Below are 24,751 nucleotides of genomic sequence, written 5' to 3' on the forward strand. Positions count from 1 at the left end.
GGGTTGGTGCAGAGAAATGGAAGAAAGATGTGGCCTACAGTAATCGCTATAATTGAAGGACATTATAGCTTTGAGCTTCCAGCCTCGCATATGAGCAGGGAAAAGAAAATATGATATTCGTATGTACAGTTTAGTTGTTATTTGAAAAAAAAAAAAGCAAACTAATTTGTCAGGATTAAAAAATACCCCTTCCAAGCACTAAAATCTCCGAGTTTATCACTCAGACACACAAAGCTTTATGTACTACACAATAGAACATTGTAACTAATAGTTTTACAAAAAAAAAGCAGGTAAACAAATCATGACAGTTTCTTATATTAATATTTCATAAAAGTCACCTTTTATGACATTAATTAGTCAGTGGGCTAAGCTGCTATTTAATATAGCCTCTTGCTCATGATGATAGGACAGTGTCAGCCACACACGGAGATGATAGTATTCCAGGTGGCAGTGGGAGAAGTGTCAGCCTCAGTTCATCTGAAAGACATTCCCAGTAATAAATTAGGAGGAAATATATCAGATTACAGTTATGCTAAAAAACACCAAAGACTGGAATTTGATCTTTTGTCCTATACCTACCCTTTTAAATTATCAAGTGATAGTATTATTACGGCACAGTCTGCAGGAGAATATTAACAGTTTGGGGACCATACTTAAATCATACACCCTGGTACCTAGATGGGTCCTGCCTACAGAATAAAAGACAGCTTAGTGAATGTTCCAGGATGTCTAAGATTGTTCTTAATCATGTTCTCAGATGAAACAGTGCATCAATGACTGCTAATGGACCAGTTGTTCTTCACATTTGCTTATTCCTGATGCATTGAAGTAGGGTTTCAAAGAGTTTGGAGAAAGACCTAAGAAAAGTAACTGAATCATAAGAAAGACTAAATCATTTTCTTTAAATTTAAGGTATAATAATATATTTTTACAATTAATATTGAGAAATCACATAACCTTTATAAATAATGGCTTGCAAAAAGAACTGGAATGAAGCCACTTGGCTTAGATTATTTACTATATTTTGCATGTATAAGGCACACTCTTTTGCCCAAATTTTTGAGGGAGAAATAAGGATGCACATTATACATGAATATAATGATTATATACCGTGGGTATAAATAATCCCATGTATAATGTGCACAAAAAAGTGGGTGTATATTACACATGGCAAAATACAGTAATCCAGTGAATTAAAACAGGAGTTTTAATAAAATTAATATTTTGTCCTGAAAACACACCTTGTTGTTCCATTTTGTAAGTGTATTTTTTTGAAGTTTTGGTTTTTTTTTGTATTGGAGGCATGAGAAATTATTAAAGTGCTTCTTTCAAGATCAAACCCCACTGCGGTACCTCCCATAGTGGATGCCTGTTGCAGCTCCGCAGTGCACACCCACTTCTCTAGGGGGCGCCACTCACATGTCATTGTCTGCTCTTAGAGCCAGAGCTACTTGAAGCCTCAATGGCAGAGAAGAGTGACCTCCCATCCCTGACTCCCTGTGTAAAATTGAGTTCCCTTGGCCTAGTTTTAAAATTCTTAATAGTCTTACTTATACTGCATAAATATCTGTTTCTTTTATTAATAAATGAAAATGAACATTGAGTAACTTGGACACCCAGGAAGATGAGGTTGGCACGTTTTTCCTGAGCTTAGCACAATGCATCTCTAAGAAGTGCCTCTCCTGCGCTGTGAAGCTTGCCACTCCACCAAAGGTCACCCCCGGCCTCTCAATGTAATTGAAATTGGCCTTTGAAAATGTGCCTTTCCCAAAAGAGGTGAAAACATAGCATGGAGAAGGGAGGAGTGGGGGGCGTCAAGGCCATACCCTGACATTAGCTGTCACTGGGCAATCTGAAGACACTCTTGTTCTCTGCTTTCCAAAGAACATGGAAATTGGTGTAGAGTGACTACACTACTACCTAACATACAAAGTGTTTGAGCTCAGGGGAAAAGCCTGTCTTTAAAATATCAGTGTTATGAATCCATAGTCTAGGTCTCTCCAAAAATGCTCTTAATACTGTGGCAAATAATGTGAGTCCCGGTTGTGATCCTTTAAAGCCACTGTGACATTCAGCACATACTAAAATTCTCCAAGTTACACTAGGATTTTCATACACACAGCCTTAACTGTCACATAACTTCCATTTTATTCTTGACTTACAAATAGAAGAAATGGGAAGTCTTGGGGGAGAAAATGTGATTTTCATTAGCTTTGAAGACTTTCAAAATGGCATTAGTTTCAGTCTATTAGGTCTTGCCATCACATTAGCATGTGGCATTGTGAGGAGAAGAGAGGCCCTGTGGGACCTCCTGTGGACTTCCTGCCGTCTCACTTCCTCTGCCCACTGGGACACCATAAGGGATTCAGTTTTTCCTTTCACGGGATGAACCGATGAAAACAGACAGCATGCAGAAACCAAGTTTACCCCAGTGTTTCCTCCCACCCTTTCCTGGTTCCTTTTCCAGTGAATCTCCTGGTCAAATGCTATCTCAACTCTGACTAATTCTGCACTTCTCAGAGCTTGGTAAAATGAGAAAATCCTGCCTCACCAGGGTTCCAACTGGGCTCCTAACAAATTTTAAGCACAAGGGTTTTGGTGAACTACTTACCTCAGAATCACTTAGGGTACATTTTTCAGGCCTGTCAGGCCTGGTTATCAGCATTATACCAGGTGTACCCAGGTGTTGTGAGCAGGACTTGAGGGGACGCTGGAGGGTGGCTGAGCTGTGGCAGATATGCTCATATGGCCTGGGAAAAAAGGAAGGAAACCCATGGGCTGATGGATGGAGGGTTTTGGAGGCCATACACTTTGATGCAAATCAAGACTAGTTGTTTGGTAGGGGAACAGTCAAAACACTCATGCACTGAAGTTGAGAAAATACTCTCTTGCTTAGAAGTGAAATGCTATTCTACCCTATTGCCGTGTGGCTACTTGAGACCCTACAGTTAACTCCATGTTGCCTTTTATATCTAGTCCAAAGTCTTTTTGGCTTTCTGTGATATTCATAGCCTTTGTAATGAACATGGACCTCTTCCACAGAATGTGACTGGTTCTGACTGTTGAGCTCCACATTTAGTCATGGCAGAGCTTATGCAAACAGACTCCTCACAAGTATTGCTACACTGATTCACCCATCTTGCCCATCAGTGGAGTTTTATCTTCCCTGGATTGGGTAGAGGAGAGGAAAATAAATTTATTAAAGTACGTAGAGACATACATTTATGCGTCATTCTTAAATTCACAAGGTACCCATGGATTAAGTCCAGCTACAGACAAAGTGGAAAGGCAGAAAAACATGATCATTAAAATCCCCCATGTCTGCTGCCCTTCTTGCCTCAGGCACACACACCCTGCACACTGACCCCAGCCCTTTCGTCCTCTCCTTCCCTCCCATTTCCTCACCACATGACTTTTCCCAGTCATGTTTGCCTTAGTAGGATTTTAAATGCACATGCCAGCTCTTCCATGAATCCTTGTTTTTTTAATTAAATTTATTAGGGTGACATTAGTTAATAACATTATATAAATTTCAGGTGCACCACATTATAATTGGCCATCTTGTTTTCTTCCATCACCATGCGTGTGACTGCCTTTACCTCTCTGCCCTATGCACCCAAATAGCTGCTTTTTCAAGTTTTGCTCTAACTGTAATGTGAACGCAGTTCTTCCCACTCAGGATGGATGGGGGATTCTCTCAAGTGCCTTCCCAGGTCCTTGGCATCCAACGGGTCCTCTCTTGGTGGCAGGTTGACCCTCACTACAAGCAGTGTCCGCATGACAGGCGGTCCTTTCCACCCTGTGAATGAACACAGACTGTCTTTCGAATCCACTGGACACATTGAGGCCAGTTCTCAGCTTGAAACCACATCAGTCCAAGAGACCTGCAGCTGCTATATCCAGCATCATGGCTACACCCTGTGAACAGAATCAGGCTACAGTTGTGACCAAATGTGGTTTCTAATGAAAATAGTGGGAGTGAAAGGCTTGTGGCTTTTGGGTTTTGTTCTGCTTCCACACACTCGGAATTCAACAGTAAAGGGTTTTTCATCTTTGATCAAAATATATATTCTCATTGGGAACTTAATTCTAAATATTTCTCACCTCTAGCAAAATGAATTTTGCAACTGAATTGCAGCAGAGGAGGGTAATCTCATATTCAAGATGAAGCAGGACTTCTGGTCAAGATGGAGGTATAGGTAAACATGACTCGCCTCCACACACAACTGTAATAAAAATTACAACTAAACTACAGAACAGATATCACCCCAATTCTTCAAAAAATCAAGCTATATGGAAGTCCGACAACCAAGAATTTAAAAAAGCCACATTCATCCAGATGGTTAGGAGGAATAGAGAAGCGAAGTGTCATGGAGAGATGGCAGAACAGGTGGTCCCACCTCACGTGTGGTGGATAAAAATTCAGAGGAATACCTCGGGACTGAGCGATCCCAGCCCCAGACCAGACCACCCAGTCCAGGGTTCCAGCACCAGGAAGATAAGTCCCCTTAACTCCTAGATGTAAAAAACCAGTGGGAGTTGGGGCAGTGGAAGAAACTGTAGGATTCTTAAGAGACTCCTTCTAAAGGGTTTACAGCAGATTTAGGGCTCACACAGATCCCCACCCCCTGCCAGAATTCAATACCAGGGCAACAGCCGGAAGGGCACAAGTGGCATATGAGGAGACAGGTAAGTGACTGGCAACAGGGCGAGTGCCAGAAGACAGCTTCCTCCCAGGCAGTCTCCAGAGGCCAGGCAGTGGCATTGTCTGCTCTCTGAGCTCTTCCCCACACAGAGCCACAAAGCAGCAAAACAGGTTTGCCCCACTTGCGTGATTACCTAAAGCTCTGCCCCACACAATTTACAGGTGCCTTTCCTACAGTAGGCCATGCTGCTAAGATGGAGTCAAAGCAGTTCTACCTAATACACAGAAACAGACAGAGGAAGGCTACCAAATTGAGGAGACAAAGAAACATGGCCCAAATGAAAGAACAGAACAAAACTCCAGGAAAAGAACTAAATGAAGTGGAGATAACAACCTATCAGATGCAGAGTTCAAAACACTGGTTATTAGAATGCTCAAAGAAATCATTGGGTACTGCAACAGCATAAGAAAGACCCAGGCAGAAATGAAGTTTACGTTAAATGAAATAAAAAATCTACAGGGAACCAACAGTGGAAGAGATGAAGCTGAGAATCAAATCAACCACTTGGAACATGAAAAAGAAAAAAAGCATTCAATCAGAACAGCAAGAAGAAAAAAGAAATTAAAAAAAAAACAAAAAAAAAACCAAGAATAGAATAAGGAGCCTCTGGGACATATCCAGACATACCAGCATCCAAATCATAGGGGAGCCAGAAGGAGAAGAGGAAGAGCAAGAAATTGAAAATTTATTTGAAAAAATAATGAAAGAAAACTTCCCTAACTTGGCAAAGGAAATAGACTTACAGTAAGTCCAGGAAGCACATAGAGTCCCAAACAAGTTGGACACAAAGACGACCACACCAAGACACATCATAATTAAATTGCCAAAGGGTAAAGGTAAAGAGAGAATCTTAAAAGCAACAAGAGAAAAGCAGAGAGTTACCTACAAAGGAGTTCCCATAAGACTGTCAGCTGATTTCTCAAAAGATACTTTGCAGGCAAAAGGGACTGGCATGAAGTTTTTAAAGTGCTAAAGAGCAAGGACCTCCAACCTAGATTATTCTATCCAGCAAAGCTATCATTTAGAATGGAAGGGCAGATAAGTGCTTCCCAGACAAAGTAAAAAAGATTTCATGATCACCAAGCCATTATTACATGAAATGTTAAAAGGACTTATTTAAGAAAATGATCATAACTGTGAACATTTAAATGGCAACAAATTCACAATTATCAACAACTAAATCTAAAAAACAAACTAAGCAAACAAGCAGAACAGGAACAGAGTCATAACTATGGAGATCATTTGGAGGGTTATCAGCTGGAAGGGAAGAGGAGAATGGGGAGGGAAAGTCCAGGGATTAAGAAGTACAAATTGGTAAGTACAAAATAAACAGGGGGATGTTAAGAACAGCACAGGAAATAGAGTAGTCAAAGAACTTATATGCATGACCCATGGCCATGAACCAAGGGGGGATTGCTGAGGGAGTGGGGGTACCGGGTGGAGCGGGATGAAGGGGAAAAATTGGGACAACTTTAATAGCATAATCAATAAAATATATATTTTTAAAATGATGAAATAGTGCTTGACACACAGGACATACTGAGCTATTATTTGTTTAATGAATTACATTTTCAAAGATTAATGCACACTTCATATCTTAGAGTCAAAAAGTAAAAAGTATTATCAGAAGTATTAGTCAAGATACTAATGAAACCAACCCAAAGAACTGACCATCTTTTCTTTTTTTAATATTTTATGGGGTTTTTTGTTTGGGTTTTTTTGTTTGTTTGTTTTTTTAGAGAAAGGGGAAGGGAGGGAGAATGAGACGGAGAGAAACATCAATTGGTTGTCTTCCACACACACCCTGACTGGGGTCAGCCCTCAACCCAGGCATGTGCCCTGACCAGTAACTGAACCAGTGACCTTTCAGTTCAAAGGCCAGCCAAGCCACACTAGCCAGGGCAAGAGCTGACCATCTTTAATAACAGACAGAGAAAGTGTCCAGAATGTTCTGTCACATTTGGAACCTCCTCAGGTGTATCAAGTACTTAAGACTAGAAATTAGATGGACCCCTTTCAGAGTTGCTCTCTCTGTAAGATTTACCTAAACTTGGGCATGTGCCTTTAAATAGCCTCAGAAGCATGCCGCAGCTGCAGCATTCTCTCTCTGTGTTACCAGGGCATGCCGGTCTGTATATTTTGGTTCATCCTTAAATTGTGCTGAAAAGCTGTTATAAATGTGACTTGTATACCAACTTGACATTAATGAAAATGTGGAGACTCCTAAGCCAGCGCTGAGTCAGAGTGCTCTGGTGGCGTTGCACTCGGGGGAGGCTGTCGAATTGCGGGTAGCATTCTGGGGAGGCTCTCGGGACTGATTCCCGGCACTGGACACTGATTTCACGTGCTAACATTCCTGTCACTGGCATGACCTCATCAGGCTTTCCTAAGGCTTTCTGGGGAGTTCAAACTGTTGATCACACTGTGAATTTCAGGTTCTTGCTGGGTCAACATTTGCCTTGACTGAAAGTTCTGAATTTCTGTTTTAAACCTTAGGAATACCCAGCTACTTTTATAAAATAATAGAACCTCAGAACTGGAAAGAAACCTTATAAATGACCCATTTTTCAGGAGAATTAATGACCTCCTTTTTCAGAAGGAGAAACTGAGGCATGGGAGGACAGGAACAGATCAGAAGCCAGGCAGTTCCTCCACGTACTAGGGACATGTCCATGGACTACCCTGTCATCAGACTCTGGTCTGTGAAGAGACACCTTATGTTTGAATACTTACATGGGAATCCAGAAAGCCCCTAAGACACAGAGCTCTGACCTGCTCTTCACACAACTTTAAATGAGATGAAGACCAAGTTTCAGCACCAGGGGCCTGGCTAGATGAGCCTTCAACCCTGGATGGAAGGAAGATGAACAGCTACAGCAGTACCACTCCAATGTGGTCCTCAGACCAGCAGCCTGGACCCCACCTGGGAGCTGGTGAGAAACGCAGAATTCAGAGTCTGCACCTTAACAGGATCACCAGGAATCTGCAGGCAGATGGAAGTTCTGTTCTGGAACAGTCTTTTCAAATTTCCCAATGCATCACCGTCTCCTGGAGGAGAGGACCAGGCCCAAGCCCAGACTCTGATTCCTAAGCCTCAGGAGGGCCTGGAATTCTGCATTTTTACCAGGTTTCCAGATGGTGCTAAAGCATTTGGCCCAGGACACTTTTGAGAATCTTTGCTGCATAGGAACTAGGGCCCTGTTGCTTTCTCTACAAGGAAGGCACTGGAGTCACACTCTTGAGTCACCTGTGCCCCTCCCAGCAGAAAGCCTTGAAAGTGAGCCCTGGAAATGTATTTTCAAATACAACGTCTGACTTAGTCTAATCAACGTGGTCACTCTGTGGCATCTCCCAGCCCTATATTGTTCCCAGTGGCACCAGCAAGTAACTTGCAGAAATGCTTTTTGAGGATTTTGATTCTGTTTTTAGGAGCCAATAAAAAGTATTTTTGTCTGCCAATTCTAGAGTATAAAGAATTCTTAATGCTTTTAAAATACAGTAAAGATGAGAGTTAAAGATGCCCTTGACAGTTAAGCACTGGGTGATGAATTGAGCTGCGTTCTTGGCAGCGGCGCATCCATGTGATGTAGGAGTTATGCCAGATGGCATGGCAGAGACATCCCACCCTGCCCCGCTGTGCCCTAGCTCATGAAACCAGGGATACAGGTTAGCCTTCCTCTGGTGTGAGGGGCTTACAGTGCCACCTAACTCTTACATTCGAGAGTTCACTTTTCCCAGAATGAGCATTGGTGGGTGCGTGGTCTCAGCAGTTAGGGGAATGTCTTGAGGGAAGCTAATTGAAGTGTGACAGATACTGGAGCATTTGTAACTGCTGTCCACCACACACAGTCCAACCAAGTGTTAATGTGAATCTGATCTTTTATATGTCGTGAGCCTTGAGTAGAAGATTTGAGAGGCATTTATATCAAATGGTAAGTTTCTGAACCTCTCAGCAAACAAACTGAAGTTTGCTTTTGGTTAAGTCTTTCACTATTAACAAAAAAAAAGTGGCTGAATCACCATGAGTAAGAAACCAACTAAAAACAGTGCAAAGCATTCCTCACCAGAGTGTGACTGTCCCCGGCTTATCAGTAAACAACTGTGGGCACACCACATCCCGCAGGACTCACATGAAGCCAATGGGGCAAGGGCTCTGAGTGTTAACATCCCTTAGAGGAGGGTCCGTGATGGGCATGCGGCCGGGAGTGAGGAGCCCATGACCTCACCTGGACACCTGGGGGTTGTAAACATGCTGTCCCCCTCAGTGCAGCACATTGCTGGGCGGTATGCTGGAGTAAAAAGTGTCAGGACACCTGTGGCTGTGTGGCCCTAGACAATGCACTTGACTGTGAGCTTCATCCATAAGTAGATACAACAGCACCTACATCAGAGGGGCCTGAGGATTAAATAACATAACGTATGGAAACGTGGCTGGCACACAGTATTTACTCCTTTAGGGTTTCTCAGTGTTTTCCATTTCAAGCCTTTGAGTCAGAACTGCGTACGGTGACCTGTTCAGGACCCTGGGAGAACCAGTGGCTTCAGGTGGGTCTCATGCAGGATGGAGGCCATCCTGGAGGTCTGTCTACCAGCTAATGGACAAGCAGATTTGTGTAACTCCTGTGTCCCTGTAGAATTTCAGTGTCATTTGAGAAAGAAAAAGTTTCTTCTCACTCTTAAAATCTCCGAAGACTTGGCAAAATCCACTTCCTCTTGGGTGCTTTAACTCCTCTGAACTGTTAGCTCATTCACCTATTAATTCATTCAGTTTATTTATTAAGTGCCTACTGTGTGCCACACACTAGGGATACAGTATCAGGAAAGCTTCTCTGAGGAAATGACATATAAAGGGAGACCTAAAGGTTGTTAAGGCTTTCATTAGACAAAAATGTGGGGAGGAGGCCAAGAATGATTACAGTTCCTCTTTCCTCTGAGAAATGGAGGCCTAGCCCCCCGTGACGGGAGGGGAAGGGTGTGCGTCAGGGCTCCTAGGGGATGGTGAAAGCGTGAGATGTCATGCCTAGAAGGGGTCAGAGCAACACTGAGCTTGGGGACACAGATTGCCAGTGCTGGGAGGCCTGCAGTTGGTGAGGATTCTATACAGAAAAATGGACATGTGCAGTGTTGACTTTTCCCAGGAAATGGTCAGCAGCTTGGTGACAAGACACAGAGACCAGGTATTGTGTTCATTCCAGAGTTAAGGTTGGGCCTTCAGACATATTTGGCTTATTTTTTAATCATTAGTTTGACGTGCTCATCTCTTGTGTCCTCCTCTCCCTTACATTATAAATTAGTCAGCTTGGGGGTGTACTCATCATTCTTCCCACAGGAACAAGTATTCAACAAAAATTTCCTGGCTGGCTCCAAGTTCGCACCTCACGTAGATGCAGAGACTCTGGTGGGAAATGGGATGGACTCATCCCTGCCCTTGAGGAACTTTTTGTTTAGATCAGATGGGCAGACGTACAAGGCAGGAAGAAAGGGGCTCAGAAGCCAAACCGCACGCTCTCTGAAACCCCTGAGTAGACCTGCTGAGGCAAAAGGAATCCCCTACCTGTGTTACTCAGAATCAACCAGTATCTCCCACCTCCTTCCTTCCCTCTCTCTGGAGATTTGCCATTAAAAATAAAATGTGAAACTTAGGAATTATTTTTCAGGTCAGGGTAGGAGCAGAAGCCACATTGGAAGTCACTCCTTACCCATCACAGCCGCTCACCTCTTGGATTTTCTGAGGTGGAAGCAACGTGGTGGCAGGGCTTTATCGGCAGTAAACCATGTGGCTTCTGTAGTAAAAGTTCAATGTGGTTTTGAAGACAAGTGGCAGCCACACAGAGCCCTCCCCACCCCCACCCCACCCTGCAAGGGCCAACATCGCATTTCCTGTGCGGATCGATAGGTTTGGTCTGTGTGGAGGGTAATCAGATTACGCTGACAGCAGCCTCAAGGATTTATGTCTCGCAGGTGGAAGCCGGCTCCCTCTGCCTCTAGTTGCCTCCCTAACAGAGTCAGTTTGGTGACATTAAAGCTCTCCAGGTGCCTTTGTCCTGTGTTTCTCTGAAGCTGCTGCACAGAGAATTGTCAAGACCCTGCTCCCTAGTGATGTTACAAAATGATGGAAGAAACCGTGAATGAAAAACTCTTACCCTGGAGTCCTTACTCCCCTCTGCTCTTCGGTGTCTTTCCCCCGACTCAGAGAAGAAGGGCATTGGGGAGATCCGTGTAACGAGCTTATTTGGCAGAAAATCGTTGCGCCTTCGCAGGATGGACTGAACATTTGCTTGGGTGATTCCTGTGTTGACAGCAGCCCTGTTCAGTCACCAAGTTCAGTGCAGCAGGTTTGCCTTTGATCTGAAGAGAGATCTGCCTGAATTTGAATACTTTATCTTAAAACCCCTTCGGAAACTGGCGGGTTCTGTTGGGAGGCCAGTGTAGCCTGGCCTGTGCCGGGCCGGCATGCCTCACAGGACGGGAGCCCAGCCGAGCATCCGGCTCCTCTCCCTGTTAACTGTGCTTGGGAACTCTGTTGCTCAGAGTGTCATTTCACTGTGTGGTTCCCACACCTGGTCATGACCAGGAAAGAGGAGCTGGGACCATCAGTGTGGTCACAGCGAGGTGGTTTCTCTCATGCGTAATTCTGGGTCAGCCAGGACAGCTGTGCGATGGGAATGAGTCATCACTGACATCAATCCATCCATCCCACTCCACCAAATTGGTATTTACAGAATTTCCCATGATCAGAGCACCTACCTGTTAAAGAGTGTTTAGCTAAAAAAAACAAATAGCTGCAGTTAGTCTAAAAAAACCATAGTTGGATAAAAAAAACAAATAGCTGCAGTTAATAGGTGCAGAAAGGGCTGCACCTTTTGTTAATGTTGTCTGTGTCTGTTTTCTCTCCAGTTGCAATGGATTTTGGAGGCTGATAGTTTAGCCTGATGGAGGCTATTAAAATGACAAACAGCTCAAACAGCACACACAGCAAAAACATCTGCTTTGAAGAGCCTGAGGATTAGGGCGGAGGATGATGTTATACTGCCACCTTATGGTTAAAATGCATCTGCTTTTAAAGCAAAAGACCATCAGTTTTTCTACTCACTGCGTCACATATTGATTAAAGTCATGAAATGAATGGATATGAAAAAATAAGATGTTATGGAGCAAAATAATTTCATCCAAAATATTTTAGTCCAAAATGATTTTCCAGAACAATTTTTCAAAGGATCCCCAACAGAAGTCTTGCAACCTCATGCACTGGCCTTGCTCAGAGCCCAGTACGAGGTCCCACTGTAGTCTAAAATTATATAAAATTGGGGTGGGGGGCATATTGCCTCTTTTACAGCAATATCACACATTAGTATTGAATTGTAGTCTTGGTCATGATTGTACAGCAGTGCAGCCAATGATGGAGTCTGTCCTAAAACAAAAGAATTCCCACCTTCGGCAGCTCATCTTCGTGGGGTGTTGGTGCTGTGTAACTGCAAGTGCGAGTGCAGTGCGCAGCGCCCCTTTGCGCTGTGGTGAATAACCCATTGCATATTTACACATGTTGCCTGACATTGGAGTATTTTTTGTACTTTGAAGAAATAATATTCTGTTATCGAATGCAATTTCATTGAGACAGGTAAGAACAGGATTGAGAGAAACAGGCATGAACACAGCAGGAGGAATATCCCCAAATTGCTCACATATCTCTGCTGGTATGGATTCATTCTGGAGACTCAGAAAATACCTTATTTGATATAGGAATTAGCAGAAGACATGATGGTCCTCAGGGCAGTAACAGTATCACTGATTTAGCAGCCTTAGGTTATCTTTTCTGCAGGGCACCAGTTGATAAAGGGCGCAGTGTGTGGTCTGGAACACACCTCATGTGGTGGGCCCTTCCTTTCAGGGTTATTTATTTCCCAGACACTGTGCCTCCTGTCTTATTTTTCCCCCTCTACCGCTAATCCTGAGAGAAGCCTTCCAGCCATGGAGAAACACATTGATCCCCCACACTGCTCAAAATAAACCAAAAGTAGGACCCAGAGCACTGTGTCTAATCTCAGTGACCCCACTGCACGAGGGCCCCAGCCTTGGGAAAAAGGCCATTGCACTTCTAGGAAAGCCCTGGACCATTCACAGGAGGCCTCAAGTCTCATCCCCACCAAGAAGAACGAACGTGGAAGCCACATATGTGCATCTACAAATGAGGTCAGTCTGTCTACACATAATTGGAGAGGGACACACATGGAGATAAGTCTGTCTACTCACATGGGGGAAGGAAAGTCCAGCCACACACATGGGGGAGGACAGATCTGTCTCAGTTGTAGGTAAGCCACCAAAATTAAGTAGTCAATGCCCACAGAAGGAATGGACTAGAGAAGTATGGAAACAGGAGTCCCGAAAAAGAGAGCCGGAGAGAAGAGTAACGGGCACACACTTCCTCTAAAACAGGACTAATCCCGCTGGAGGTGTGCTGTGAGCTCAAAGTCCTGTGCATGTGGCACCTCCCAGGGCAGTTGCCCCTGCCCATCCCCATCCCTGCTTGACTGTCCAGCCACACCAGAGGCTTCTGGGAGGTAGAAGCACCCTTGGCCTTGGAGATTACAATATATCTGACTCAGAAACATGTGCCAGATAATGACAATTTTTTTCACTGTGAGGTTTTTGTCCACAATGAGAACTTTTGGAAGAAGTATTTCTTTTAGTAGCTTTTCAGCCAATTCTAGCTGAAGGGGTGTGAGCCAGGAGTTCAGACACATTTTTTTCTGAATTACAGCTTTATTCAGAAGCTCATACTGATCAGCTTTCATCGTCTGTTTCCCTACATTGTTTTTGTCAGCCAGCAACTCACATATTTTATTATATTCTATCAGCCTCCCCCATGTAGAAAGAGTAAGAAGAGAAATGTACTGAAATGGAGAGCCCCCACCATAACTGTTGGATGCATATCTATCTGGCTTTGGAATAATTCACAAGCAGTTTTCTCAGAACCTGGCAGTTCATTAACAGACACTAATTAACTCTGCTGTGTGTGTGAATGAGGGAATGAAGGAGGAAGCAAGCAGATGCCTGCACCACAGATTATATATGTTGTGCTTTGGACCCGTTCATTAAACTTTATCCCATGGGTATTCATAGGCTGCCATGATAATGTGCTTGCTTGAATGTTGTTTAATAACTTACTGTGGGGCCAGTTTGTCGTCTACATTTAAAGTGAATCAATCATGCTTTCAACAAGTCCTAAGGTGGTGACATTCATTCAGTTAGAGCCGCCCAGGGCAGCCGAGCCGGGGTGCTGATCACCCGCGACTGAGCTTGGGGTACTCACAAATCACCAAGGGACGAAGGAAGTATTCCCCTTGTACACAGGAAGTATTTAGAGAGAATTGAGAAGTGTCCCTGTTGATTCAAGGGCCAAGGAAAACAATTACCTTGCCTTCTAGGATTCTCTGTGTACATTGCAGGTGTACATAGCATTTTTTTCTTTTTCTCCAGCTTTTTGTCATTCATTATTCCTCCACCTTAAATACTCAAATATATGGGAAATATTTCACATGGAGAAAATTTGGTCTTGTTGAAACACCTTTACAGAAATGGTTTTTGTACCTCCATTTCTCTGTGCTCTCCTGTGTGTCACAAAGCCACCAAGTGTTGGCTAGACGGGCTCACCATGATGGCAAAACAGTGACACCTCTTTTCAGGGAACAAACAAGAATGGAAACATAGACAGTTTTTTTCAAGAAGGTAAGTTTTTTGAACTTTGGCTCATTATTATAAGACAAAAATATTTATCTGCTTACCTTATTTGTGAAACTTGAGATTAAGTTAGAGGCTATTCATTATAAGTTAGAATGTTCTAGAATTGATCAAAGCAAATGTTCTTTAAATGCAAGCTCACTGACAAGAGATCATTAATTTGATTATACTACTCCATTTCTCAAAATCTATAACTTGAAATAGTTCAGAAAACTTAATCTATGTGCAGTTAGAAACAATGTAGCAAGAAGAGAGTAGAGCGCCTTCTAAGGGTGGAGACCAGAGGCTTTGGAGTCAGAGACCAAGCTTACCCTCACCTGAGACACCTTGAGGGGAACTTACTCAGTATCTCTGCCGTTCAACTTTCTTGTCTGAAAAAAAAGCAGGGATTGTCAGTTAGTACCTTCTTCACAGGCTGGGGCAGTGATTAAATGAAAACATTTAGCAGAGGCCCAGGTACATTACCAAGTGGTGATATATATTTGGTACAGCTCTTATCCTTCATTTGTTGTTGTTCATAATTTCTTGTTTACTGCTGGTGATGTTTCTTAGCAACGACTTTCATCCATTCACCTGAAAATGTACTTACTGAATGTTCATAGAAGCGTTATGAAAGCAGGCCCTGAAAGTAAATAGTCATATACCCGGAATAGACAACCATTAACGAGGTGAATGTAAAGACATTCTCTTTCTTTAATAGCACTGACCTTAAACCTTATGGAAGATAAGTGGGTTTGGGGAGCTAGGGAGACAAGTTGGGGAGATGCAAATTTAATAAATGCTCTATACTGCCTGGGAAAAAAGAATCCAGGTACACATTTATTTGTTTGCTGTGGAGCACCTGGAGTCCTACCTTATTTGAAAGCAATAAGAAATTTATCCCCAAACATTCCAGAATGATCAAACACTCATCACCTCACACACTGTGCAGCATTTGTACATACCTAGTTTATCTTTTGATGTGAGGAGACAAAAAGTCCTCGACAGTGAGGGGACAAAGGTCCAGTTGAATCCAGAGCACTCGCCTCCCTTGCTCTGCAAAGTCATCCTCCCAACAGGATGCTGGCTTGTTATCACCTGTGACATCGTTTCAAACAGATTGGTCTCTCTGCAGGCAGACCACGGACGGACGCAGCCCTCACCCAGTGACACCAGCTCTGAAGGACTGAGCTACTTACCAACCCAGTGACACCTCCTTTTCCCACCATGGGACCTTCTGGGAGCCTGCTCGGCAGTGAGCACATGCAGCTTGTCCTTTTGGGAAGTTTGGCAGCTGCCACCACTTTCTTCCTCATCACCTTCCTCATCTTCCTGTGCTCCAGCTGTAACAGGTGAGAGCCATGTGTATCTGCTGGAATGTTAAAGTGACATGGTCCCGCCCTCAGTGGACTCTGCAGAAAAGCCTGTTGTAAGCGGATCCCACTGCACAGACAGGGGGCCACAGAAATTCCTGTGTTCAGGTTAACTGACTTCTCTGCTGCTGAGGATCCTGGCATTGTTTTGTTGGGTGAAATCTATATTATATGACTTTGCCAGGAAGTAACGGGAAGAGCCCTATGGATGAATCTTCCCAGAATGACATCCCTGCTGCTCTTTTGAGCACTGGTCAAAGTTTCCATTGTCTTTTTCTGTGCGCATTTAGAAAACCAAGTGTGATAAGGATTGAAGATATGCTTTTTGCTACTACTTGAGAATTCCTGAGAGTGTCTGCTGTTACCTGGCTTTGGAGGGACCATTTTATTACAAATTTGTAATCTAGGGCTGCTGCAGTTTCTAAAGAAACAGACTAGTTTTCCTATAAGAGATATATGCTGTTTATGAAATAATCATCTTGTCTTTCTTATAATTCTCCCTCTTTCTGCACCCCCATCTTCCTTTATGTCTCACTCATATAAAATGTACCCTCAGAAAAGAGATCATTGCTCAAAGAGAAGCAAGGTTCTTTCTAACCAGGAGTGATTTTCAAGGTGTCCAGACACTGTCACAGTATGTGCGACTCCTGATTGGTTGGCTGCTGCTGGGAGCCTCTGCAGACCCCCAGTCCCCTTCCAGTAACCTTAGAAGAGACTCAAGTGTTACTTAAGAGCCTTGATATGGCTACCCTAATTTCTCTGTCAAGGGGGGAAACCCTGGACTCTCTGAACCCAAGAGCCTCCTCCTACCTACCTACCAGGCCTCAGGGCTGAGACAGTGTGGCTGGGAGGAAAGAGAACCTTTGTTCCCTGGGCAGTGGGGTTGCCCTGGGGAGGCAGGGGAGGGGTGGGGCGGGGGTGTGGTGGGGGCGGGGGGGGGGGGGGAGCAATGGTGGGAGGGGGGCAGGGATGAGGACCTGCCTCTGTAGTTATTGGGTCTCCCACCAGGTGGTGCTATTGCCTCATGCATCTATGGGAAACGAACTCCAGAACTGTTGGCTTCCTTAAGAATGTCTGGAGTAAAAATAAATTCTGTTTTTACCCTACGGACTTTTCCATAGACTGGAAGTACATATGACTCATCCTGAGAGTATGCACCCCTCCCAATGTGCCAAAATCTGTATTTTGTTTGATTATTTTCTGTGCCCCACTGCAGTGTGACTTTGCAAAGATTCCAAGTTAAGTGAAAAGATGTCTGGATTTTTTTTTTTAAAGGCATCACTCTCCCAGTATACTAGATACGATCAGTTTTTACTCAGGATTTGGCCTCTGTCCGCTTGTTGAGAACCTGTAATTTCTACTCCAGAAGAAGGGAAGAGCAGGAAGTGACAGGTCCCTGCTGTGACTCGGCCCTTCAGACCCTCTGGCAGTGAAAGAGTGATGAATGCCTGTCCGGCCTTGGTTTTCTTGGCAGCTAAACTTGGTTTTTAAAAGAGATGTCAATGTTGATAAACATTAGGATAGGAAAGGACGTGCATGTTTGATTTTAGATGGCACGCTTGATATCACAGTAATGTCTCATTTTCCATTTCAGAGAAAAGAAGCCAAGACAGTACAGCGGAGACCATGAGAACCTGATGAACGTGGTGAGCCCATGTGCGGTGTGTGTGCACCTGAGTTCACAGGGTGCCTGGGCTGGGTCCTCCCTGCAGGTGCAGACTCGCTGAGGCTGGAGGCTAGAACATGCAGCCAGGTTGCTGGGAGGGTGTCTGACACTGGTGCAGTTGTGCTCATCCAGGAAGATCCTGTGAGAGCTCCAGCCTACAGCAGGGATGTCTCTTTTTTGCATCCTCCTAGCTCTAGCCCGTGTATTCATTAACTAGGGCTATTGTAACAAGGGACCACAAACTAAGTGCCTTAAATATCAAATTTATTGTCCCACAGCTCTGGAGGCTGGAAATCCAAGATCAAGGTGTCAGCGAGGTTGGTTCAGAGGGCAGATTTTTCTGGCCATTCTCCCAGCTACTAGAGGCTTGCTGGCCATCTTTGGTGTCCTCTGTGCCTCCATGGTCACATGGCATCCTCCCTGCCCTGTGTGCTGTCTCTGTCCAAGTTTCCCCTTTTTTATAGGGATTCCAGCATGACCTCATCTTAACAAGTTTCATCTGCAATGACCCTGTTTCCAAATAAGGTCACATCCTAAGGTATCAGGGCATAAGACTTCAGCATAGGAATTTGGAAACCATAAAATTCACCCCATAACAGCTGACCATCAAGCCAACCAGAGCCTGGGAGCCCCCACACTCTAGATGTGACCTGGCCTTGCTGGGTTTCCGAGCCCTCAGTGCCTTATGGGTCCTGACCAGCCTAAGGGTGTCAGGTCAACCAGGTGAGAAGCAGCCTGAGTGGCCTGGTCCCTTGTGTATTGGTTCTGCCTTGTGCTCTCCACTCAGGTGCATGCTCTTGACCTGCTGAATCATTCCAGCGGCTGGGGATTCCCTCCCCTCCAGCTCTGGTGCACCTGCTGCTGTCCTGGGCTCTCAGCACCACCCCTCACCCCCATCACAGTCTCTGGTTGTCTGGTTCCCATGGGCGTTTTCTCCTAGAATCTAAGAGTAGAGATGGTAGATAGAGCCCAGGCTATGGTAATTCAGCTGGGATAGGTTATTAGGCTCGTAGGGGCCTACCTGGGAGACTTCCTCCCTCACACCTGACACCTGCTCAGGTATGACATCCCTTCTATGATATTAGCATCTGTTTCTCAAGTTCCTGGCCACCTAACACAGTGATCTATCTCATAGACACCCTTCACTGAATAGAACAGCTGACTCTCATGAGGTTTTGGATCATGACAGCATGAGCCATGTGCTCTCTGCTGTCATGTGGCTCCCCATCCAGAGCTGGGATGTGTGAGGCCGAGAGGCTGAGCTTCCAGTGTGCGTCCCATCAGCAATGTCTAAGAATGAGTAGGGGACAGAGCCTGTGAGAGGTGGTTCAGGCTGCCACATGGGACCGGCTCAGTGTTTGAAGAAGTACAGGAACTACCGACTTGCTGACTACCCATAGCTATAGCTTGACCTGGCATATTAGTCTATGTAGTACCTGCACATTCAAGTCCAGCAGAAAACCTTCAGTCTCCAAGGCCATCCTTCTCTCCAAGTGCCCTGAATTTGTGAGAATAAGAAAAGTTTGCAGACCTGCTTTTTTGCATCTGATTGTTTTGTGAACCTTGAAACAGAGACTTGGCTGGTTATGAAACAGTCTCAGCAATTGATGACATTATTTATCATTAACAGATAGATTTAAGTCTCTTCCTGTCAGGTGACAACAGGGGATGCCTTTCTGCATTTTGCATGGCATGGCTCACCTTTTAGACATAGCATTTCACGGCACCTGGGAGACAAGGATGAGGCTGTGCTGGTGTCGATTGTGATGAGCAGCATGGGGCTTATGGTCCCCTCCTTGCCTGGACCGAGGGGACTGATCCCCTGACGACTCAGGTGGGAGGATCCACAATGCCCTGATAATGCTAAGACAGCCCTGGCCAGAAGAACTTCCCATCAGGATGAACGTGTCCTGATCTGGGTGACACAGGAGCCACCAGCTACTTGTGGCTACAGAGCACTTGAAATGTGCTGAGCACAACTGAGCAACTGAAGTTTATTTAATTTCCTTTTATTTAAACCAAAGTATTGGACTTGGGTTTTTGTTGTTGCTGTTTTAATTTTTAGAAGAAGGTGAAGGTACTTCCCTCTCCCAAGCAATCTGACTCGTGTAGTGTGTCTGTCTTGCAGCCTTCGGACAAGGAAGTGACCAGCCGTTCAGTGACCAGTCTGGCCACAGATGTCCCTGCCAGCAGTGAGCAGAATGGGGCACTCACCAATGGGGATAGTAAGTCCTGCAAACATTGGCTTTCCACGCAGAACTCATCACCAGAGAAAGTGTAGCTCAGCCCTGCCAGCATGGCTCAGTTGGTTGGAGCATTGTCCCATAACTGAAAAGTTACAGGTTCAATTTCCAGTCAGGGCACATACCTGGGTTGCATGTTTGATCCCTGGTCCACACAGTCCACATGCATACGATTCCTGATCCAGGTGCATACGATCCCCAATCAGGGCACATCGGGGAGGCAACCAATCGATGTTTCTCTCTCACATCAATGTTTTTCTCTCTCCTTTCCTCTCTCCCTTTCTCTCTCTCTAAAGTAATAAAAAAAAAAAGTCCTTGGGTAAGGATTAAAAAAGAAGAAGAAAGTGTAGTTCAGAGACTAGGAAGTGTGTTCTAGCTCAATTATTGTACCAGTTTTATCAAAAGTCATTTGATTTGGTTGACAAGCTACAGTGTATTGATTGGCTTCTGTGTGGCATTGCTCCAAGATGTATGGTCACTCATTTTTCCTCACAGCCACACTGTCAGGTTGCTGTTACCCCTCCCTGTGATGAATATGAAGTATAAGCAGTATTATTGTGCACGGTTTGCAGTGAGTGGCTCATGGCTACTGCAGCAGATGACCACAAACTTAGCTCTTTAGAATGACATAAATGAAGGAACTTAACTATTATTAATCAGTGTCGGCAGGATTGTGTTTCTCCTGGAGGCTCTGGGGAAATCTGTCTCCTAGCCTGATCCAGCCTCTGAGGCTCCAGCATTCCTTGTCCCTGCCTTTCTCTCCCCCACTGTCCTGCCTCCCTGTCTCATAATGACACCGGCCCACCTGGAAATGAACTTGACCCACCTGGGTACTCCGGGCGGATCTGGCCATCTCATCTCAGCTGACAGTTCTGCCTGTGTATTTAGTTCCTCCCATGCCCCCTAACGTCACACACAGGCTCCAGGGATTGGGATGTGGACCCTCTGGGGGCCATTATTTTGCCTCCAACACAGAGGCTAGCCATTTGCCTGAGACTACACAGTCAGTGCACTGGGGGTCTTTGTCTGAACCCGACAATCTGCATTGCAGGCACACCTTTAGGACCACCCTACCAGCTGGCTGCCCCACCCACGGGTTGCTCCCCAGACAAAAGGAGCTCCTATGTTTGTTTGGCATGTTCTGGTTTACAAAGGCACTCACCAAAGCTAGGAGGTTGTCAGCACCCTCACTGATAAGGAAACTAGGCGCTCAGTATTGACTCTAGTCTTCACTCCAGTGCCTGCTGTCCATCCACCACGACACAAATGACTATACCCAGGAGGCCAAAGTCCCCCCTCCCACCGTGATGACTTAGCATTTAGAACGCTGGGCTGGTAAGTTCAAAAGGCCAGAGCCCATCATCATTTTTTTTCAGATACCCCTTTGGGATACTATTTCTAATCCCGACAAAGGCAGACACAGTTTTGTTGTTTTGTTTTGCTTTGTTTTCAAAATAAGAGTTGAGCACTGTATTCATTCATTCTCTCACTTAGTTTTTCAGGCAAAAACATATCATGGTGCCTCCCACGTGTTAAATACTCCCTGGGCCCCAGCAGTCTCATAGAGTCTCAGTCTAGCCAGTAAAAATAATGGGCAAGTTATAAACACACACACACATACACACACACACACACAAAGACCATATATCATATGCAAGGAATATGCTAGATAAAGAGCATACAAGATGAACACATGCATGAGTATAGAGGCATAAATACATATTAAAACATGCATCTATACTTAATTACCCTCACACTTTTCATACCTAAATATCAAGTCTGTGTAATGGAGGCACAGCACTTAGTGACGTCCCTTTCTGGGTTAGCGCCAGGAGGGCCGGACCCTGCTGGCTGGTGGACCTCCAGTACATCCAGGCCACAGCGGGCTCTGAAGCCTTCCGTAAAGGGATGACCGCATGGCTCCATACACAACATTTCTGTGGCCAGTGAAGGATTTCACATTTGGGTTTTCTAATTTGAGGTGGAAATGGGGAGTGGGGAAACCTTTAAAGGTCTCTTTATGACACTGGTCGAGGGCGCATTTTTGCCCCATCATTCCTGTGATGTCTGCCAAACAACCTGACCTTTGAAAGGGGATGGCCAGTAATTATTTCCTCCAAATGGGGGGTCAGTAGGGCCAGGGAGAGTGGCCACCAGACACCCCCATCTTTGGGGTGCCAGGCCTTTCACTGTGCAACCCCGTGAATGTCACTCTCATGCCCTGGTCACAGAAGATCTCTGCCTGTGAGGGTGCCATCAGGAGGAACATCAGGTAGTGAAAGCAACCAGGAACCAAATCTATAGCCAAAACAGCTTATTAAATATTGTGTTGGAAAGATGTGATTGAAATAAGAATGTCGACTAACACTCAGAATACCTGTAACTTGCAGCTGAGAGTCAAACACAGATAAGCCTATTGGTGTTAGACATGATCCGAGTCCCTGAAATAATTATTCCAGGAATTGTCTTTGTCCCCTTAATTCTTCTGCTCTAGTTGTCTCAGAAGACAGCACTGTGACCTGCATGCAACATTATGAGGAGGTCCAGACCTCAGCTTCCGACCTGTTGGACTCCCAGGACAGTACAGGGAAGCCCAAGTGTCACCAGAGCCGGGAACTACCCAGAATTCCTCCTGACAGCACAGTGGGCACGATGGCCAGTGTGAGGAGCATGGATGGGGACCCAGGGGTGGGGACAGAAGGGCCATATGAAGTGCTCAAGGACAGCTCATCCCAGGAGAACATGGTGGAGGACTGCTTGTATGAAACCGTGAAGGAAATCAAGGAAGTAGCTGCAGCTGACCCCGCGGGCAAAGGCCCCAGTGGGCAGTTCAAGGTGACCCCTGCTTTGAGGGAGCTCCCTGCCGAAGGCCGAGCCGACTTTGCTGAATATGCCTCTGTGGACAGGAACAAAAAGTGTCGACAAAGCGTGAATGCAGACAATGTTCTGGAACCTTCCCATGATCTAGAGGAGGAGGCCCCACCGCCCGTCCCCATTAAACTTCTGGATGAGAATGAGAATCTTCGAGAGAAGGAAGACAGAAAGGCAGGAGAAGAAAGCACCCCAGAAGAGACCAGTGACACCAACAAGGTGAGTTCCGATGTTGTTTCATGTGCTCTTGTCACAGTAGGAATCTAGCAAACCTGGGTTTTTTTCAGGCACATTGTTTGGGGAAATTCATGAAAACAGGTTCGAATTCAGTGAATGTTGAAAGCTATGTTGGCATAAGCTGTGTTCGACTTTTTCCCATCCAGGTAGTAAAAGACTGAACATTCATGTTTATAAAATGTTTCTCTCTGGGCAGCTTACCTGAATATTTTTCAGTTTTTACATCATGTCAAATTGGGGCCACATGTTGCTTTTTTTTTCTTCTGAAGAATGATAATTAAGTAGACTAGACTCTTAGCCACTCATTTAGTCTCTTCTCTTTGCTGTCACCTCCAATGGCGAGATGACCCCTATCCACTCCAGACCCCAGACATCAAAGCAAAGAGCATACACAAGGAAAGCAACTCATAGGTGTCACTGGTTGTATCTGGTTAAGCATAAGCTCTTATATAAATCAAGTAAGAGATTTTATTTTGCAACAATTTCTAAACAACAACCTGTGTCTCAAGTTTAGATAGTCAACCAAGCTCAAATGTGTTAACAGTTCGTGAGCCTTCTCTGTGTCCGATGATGCAATGCAAGAGCTACAGTAGCTTGAAATTCTCATCTCCAGCTGTCTGTTTCCTTGGGATTTAACAAGGCTCAGTCTTCTTTAGGCCACTAATATCTAATCTCTATTTTCTACACAGAAAAAAGCAAGGTTGCTTCTCAGGTTTTGGTAGGAAGGCCAAGTAAGTATTAGTCTGTCAATAGTAGCCTTTAGAACTGTCTGGAGTTCATGGTCAAAAGGTGACCCCTGGCTATGATTATATGGATTACAGCAAGTAAGTCATTCTTTGTAGTATTTCCTCTTTTCACTTATCAATAAAATCAGCTGTTGTTTCAACAATGAAAGTGAAAGTAAAATATGAAAACACAAGTTTGATTTTTTGCCCTCATATAACCAAAGATAATAAAACAAATGGGACATTTATGCTGCCTAAAGCTGTTAAAGCTTTATTCCATGAGGGCCAAGTTCTCCAGTGACCAGGAAGGGAGCTGGGTGCTTACAGTGGGATTATGATGCTGGTTCTGGAGTCTATGCTCCATAGGACAGAAAGGAGAGACACAGGAGAAGCAGACATCAAAAAAGGGAGTTGGAGCCAACAGTGTGGAAGGATTGTGGGAACTGGGTTCTGGAAGGAGTGAGTGTGAAGGCTGACAGTTGGTCTGAAAGGGTTGTGAGGAGTTGAGACAGTGGAGCAGCTGTGGGCTATTGTTTAGGGTACAACAAGGTCCAGGCAGTGGCCCGGAGACGAGCAGTGAGGGTATAGGTGGAGGACGCAGTGCAGGGAGGTCTGGGATCTAAAGGTCAAGGTTTGAAAGGATTCACATTTGTTGAAATCAAGAAGACTTTAATTTAGACAGGAGATGTGTTAGAGAGAGAATCAATCAGTGCGCCAGGAGCAAGAATCACTGAGAAATGGGGCCGGGAGCAGACCTCAGAATGTGAGTGGATTTCTCTATTACTCTGAAAAGTTTCGAGATGACTTAAGAATCTTCCTGATGACTCATGCAAACTGTAAAAGTACAAAATTCAGGTACTCTATAAGGAAACACAATTTATTTTATCATCGGTTCTTCATTGATGATCAGTCAGTTACAATCAGGAATTTAAACAGTAGTTTATTTGATTTATTTATTATAGGAGGGAGGGGGCAAGGGAAAGTGGGGGGGGGTAGGCAGAGACAAATGTATGTGAAAGAAAAAAATTAAAAAAATAAACAGTAGTTTACTTGATTTATTTATTCCTATAGATTCAAATATAAAAAGAAGAAATTTCTCAACTACTGCTGGGTATTCCAAAACAACACACAATACATGTTTATGTGTTTATTCCTCTGGTGCTCTGCTTAACTTTATTGTAGAAAATAATTTATTTCTTAAAAGTCGTCTGAA

General features: G+C 44.6%; 1 protein-coding gene across 2 annotated transcripts in view; it reads left to right on the forward strand.

Annotated features, from left to right (window-relative positions):
- Positions 1–24,751, forward strand: part of PAG1 (phosphoprotein membrane anchor with glycosphingolipid microdomains 1) — a 129,910-nt gene that overhangs the window by 96,347 nt on the left and 8,812 nt on the right. For both annotated transcript variants that reach the window (XM_054595694.1, XM_054595695.1), the window contains exons 3-6: positions 15,559–15,775; positions 17,391–17,442; positions 19,591–19,687; positions 22,200–22,795. In XM_054595694.1, the coding sequence (XP_054451669.1) occupies positions 15,651–15,775; positions 17,391–17,442; positions 19,591–19,687; positions 22,200–22,795 (870 nt within the window). In that variant the 5' untranslated portion in view covers positions 15,559–15,650. The remainder of the gene's footprint in view (positions 1–15,558; positions 15,776–17,390; positions 17,443–19,590; positions 19,688–22,199; positions 22,796–24,751) is intronic.

This window comes from Pteronotus mesoamericanus, unplaced genomic scaffold (genome assembly GCF_021234165.1).
Source record: "Pteronotus mesoamericanus isolate MK-2021 breed Mesoamerican mustached bat unplaced genomic scaffold, CSHL_Meso_final scaffold_54, whole genome shotgun sequence".
Lineage (NCBI taxonomy): Eukaryota > Metazoa > Chordata > Mammalia > Chiroptera > Mormoopidae > Pteronotus > Pteronotus mesoamericanus.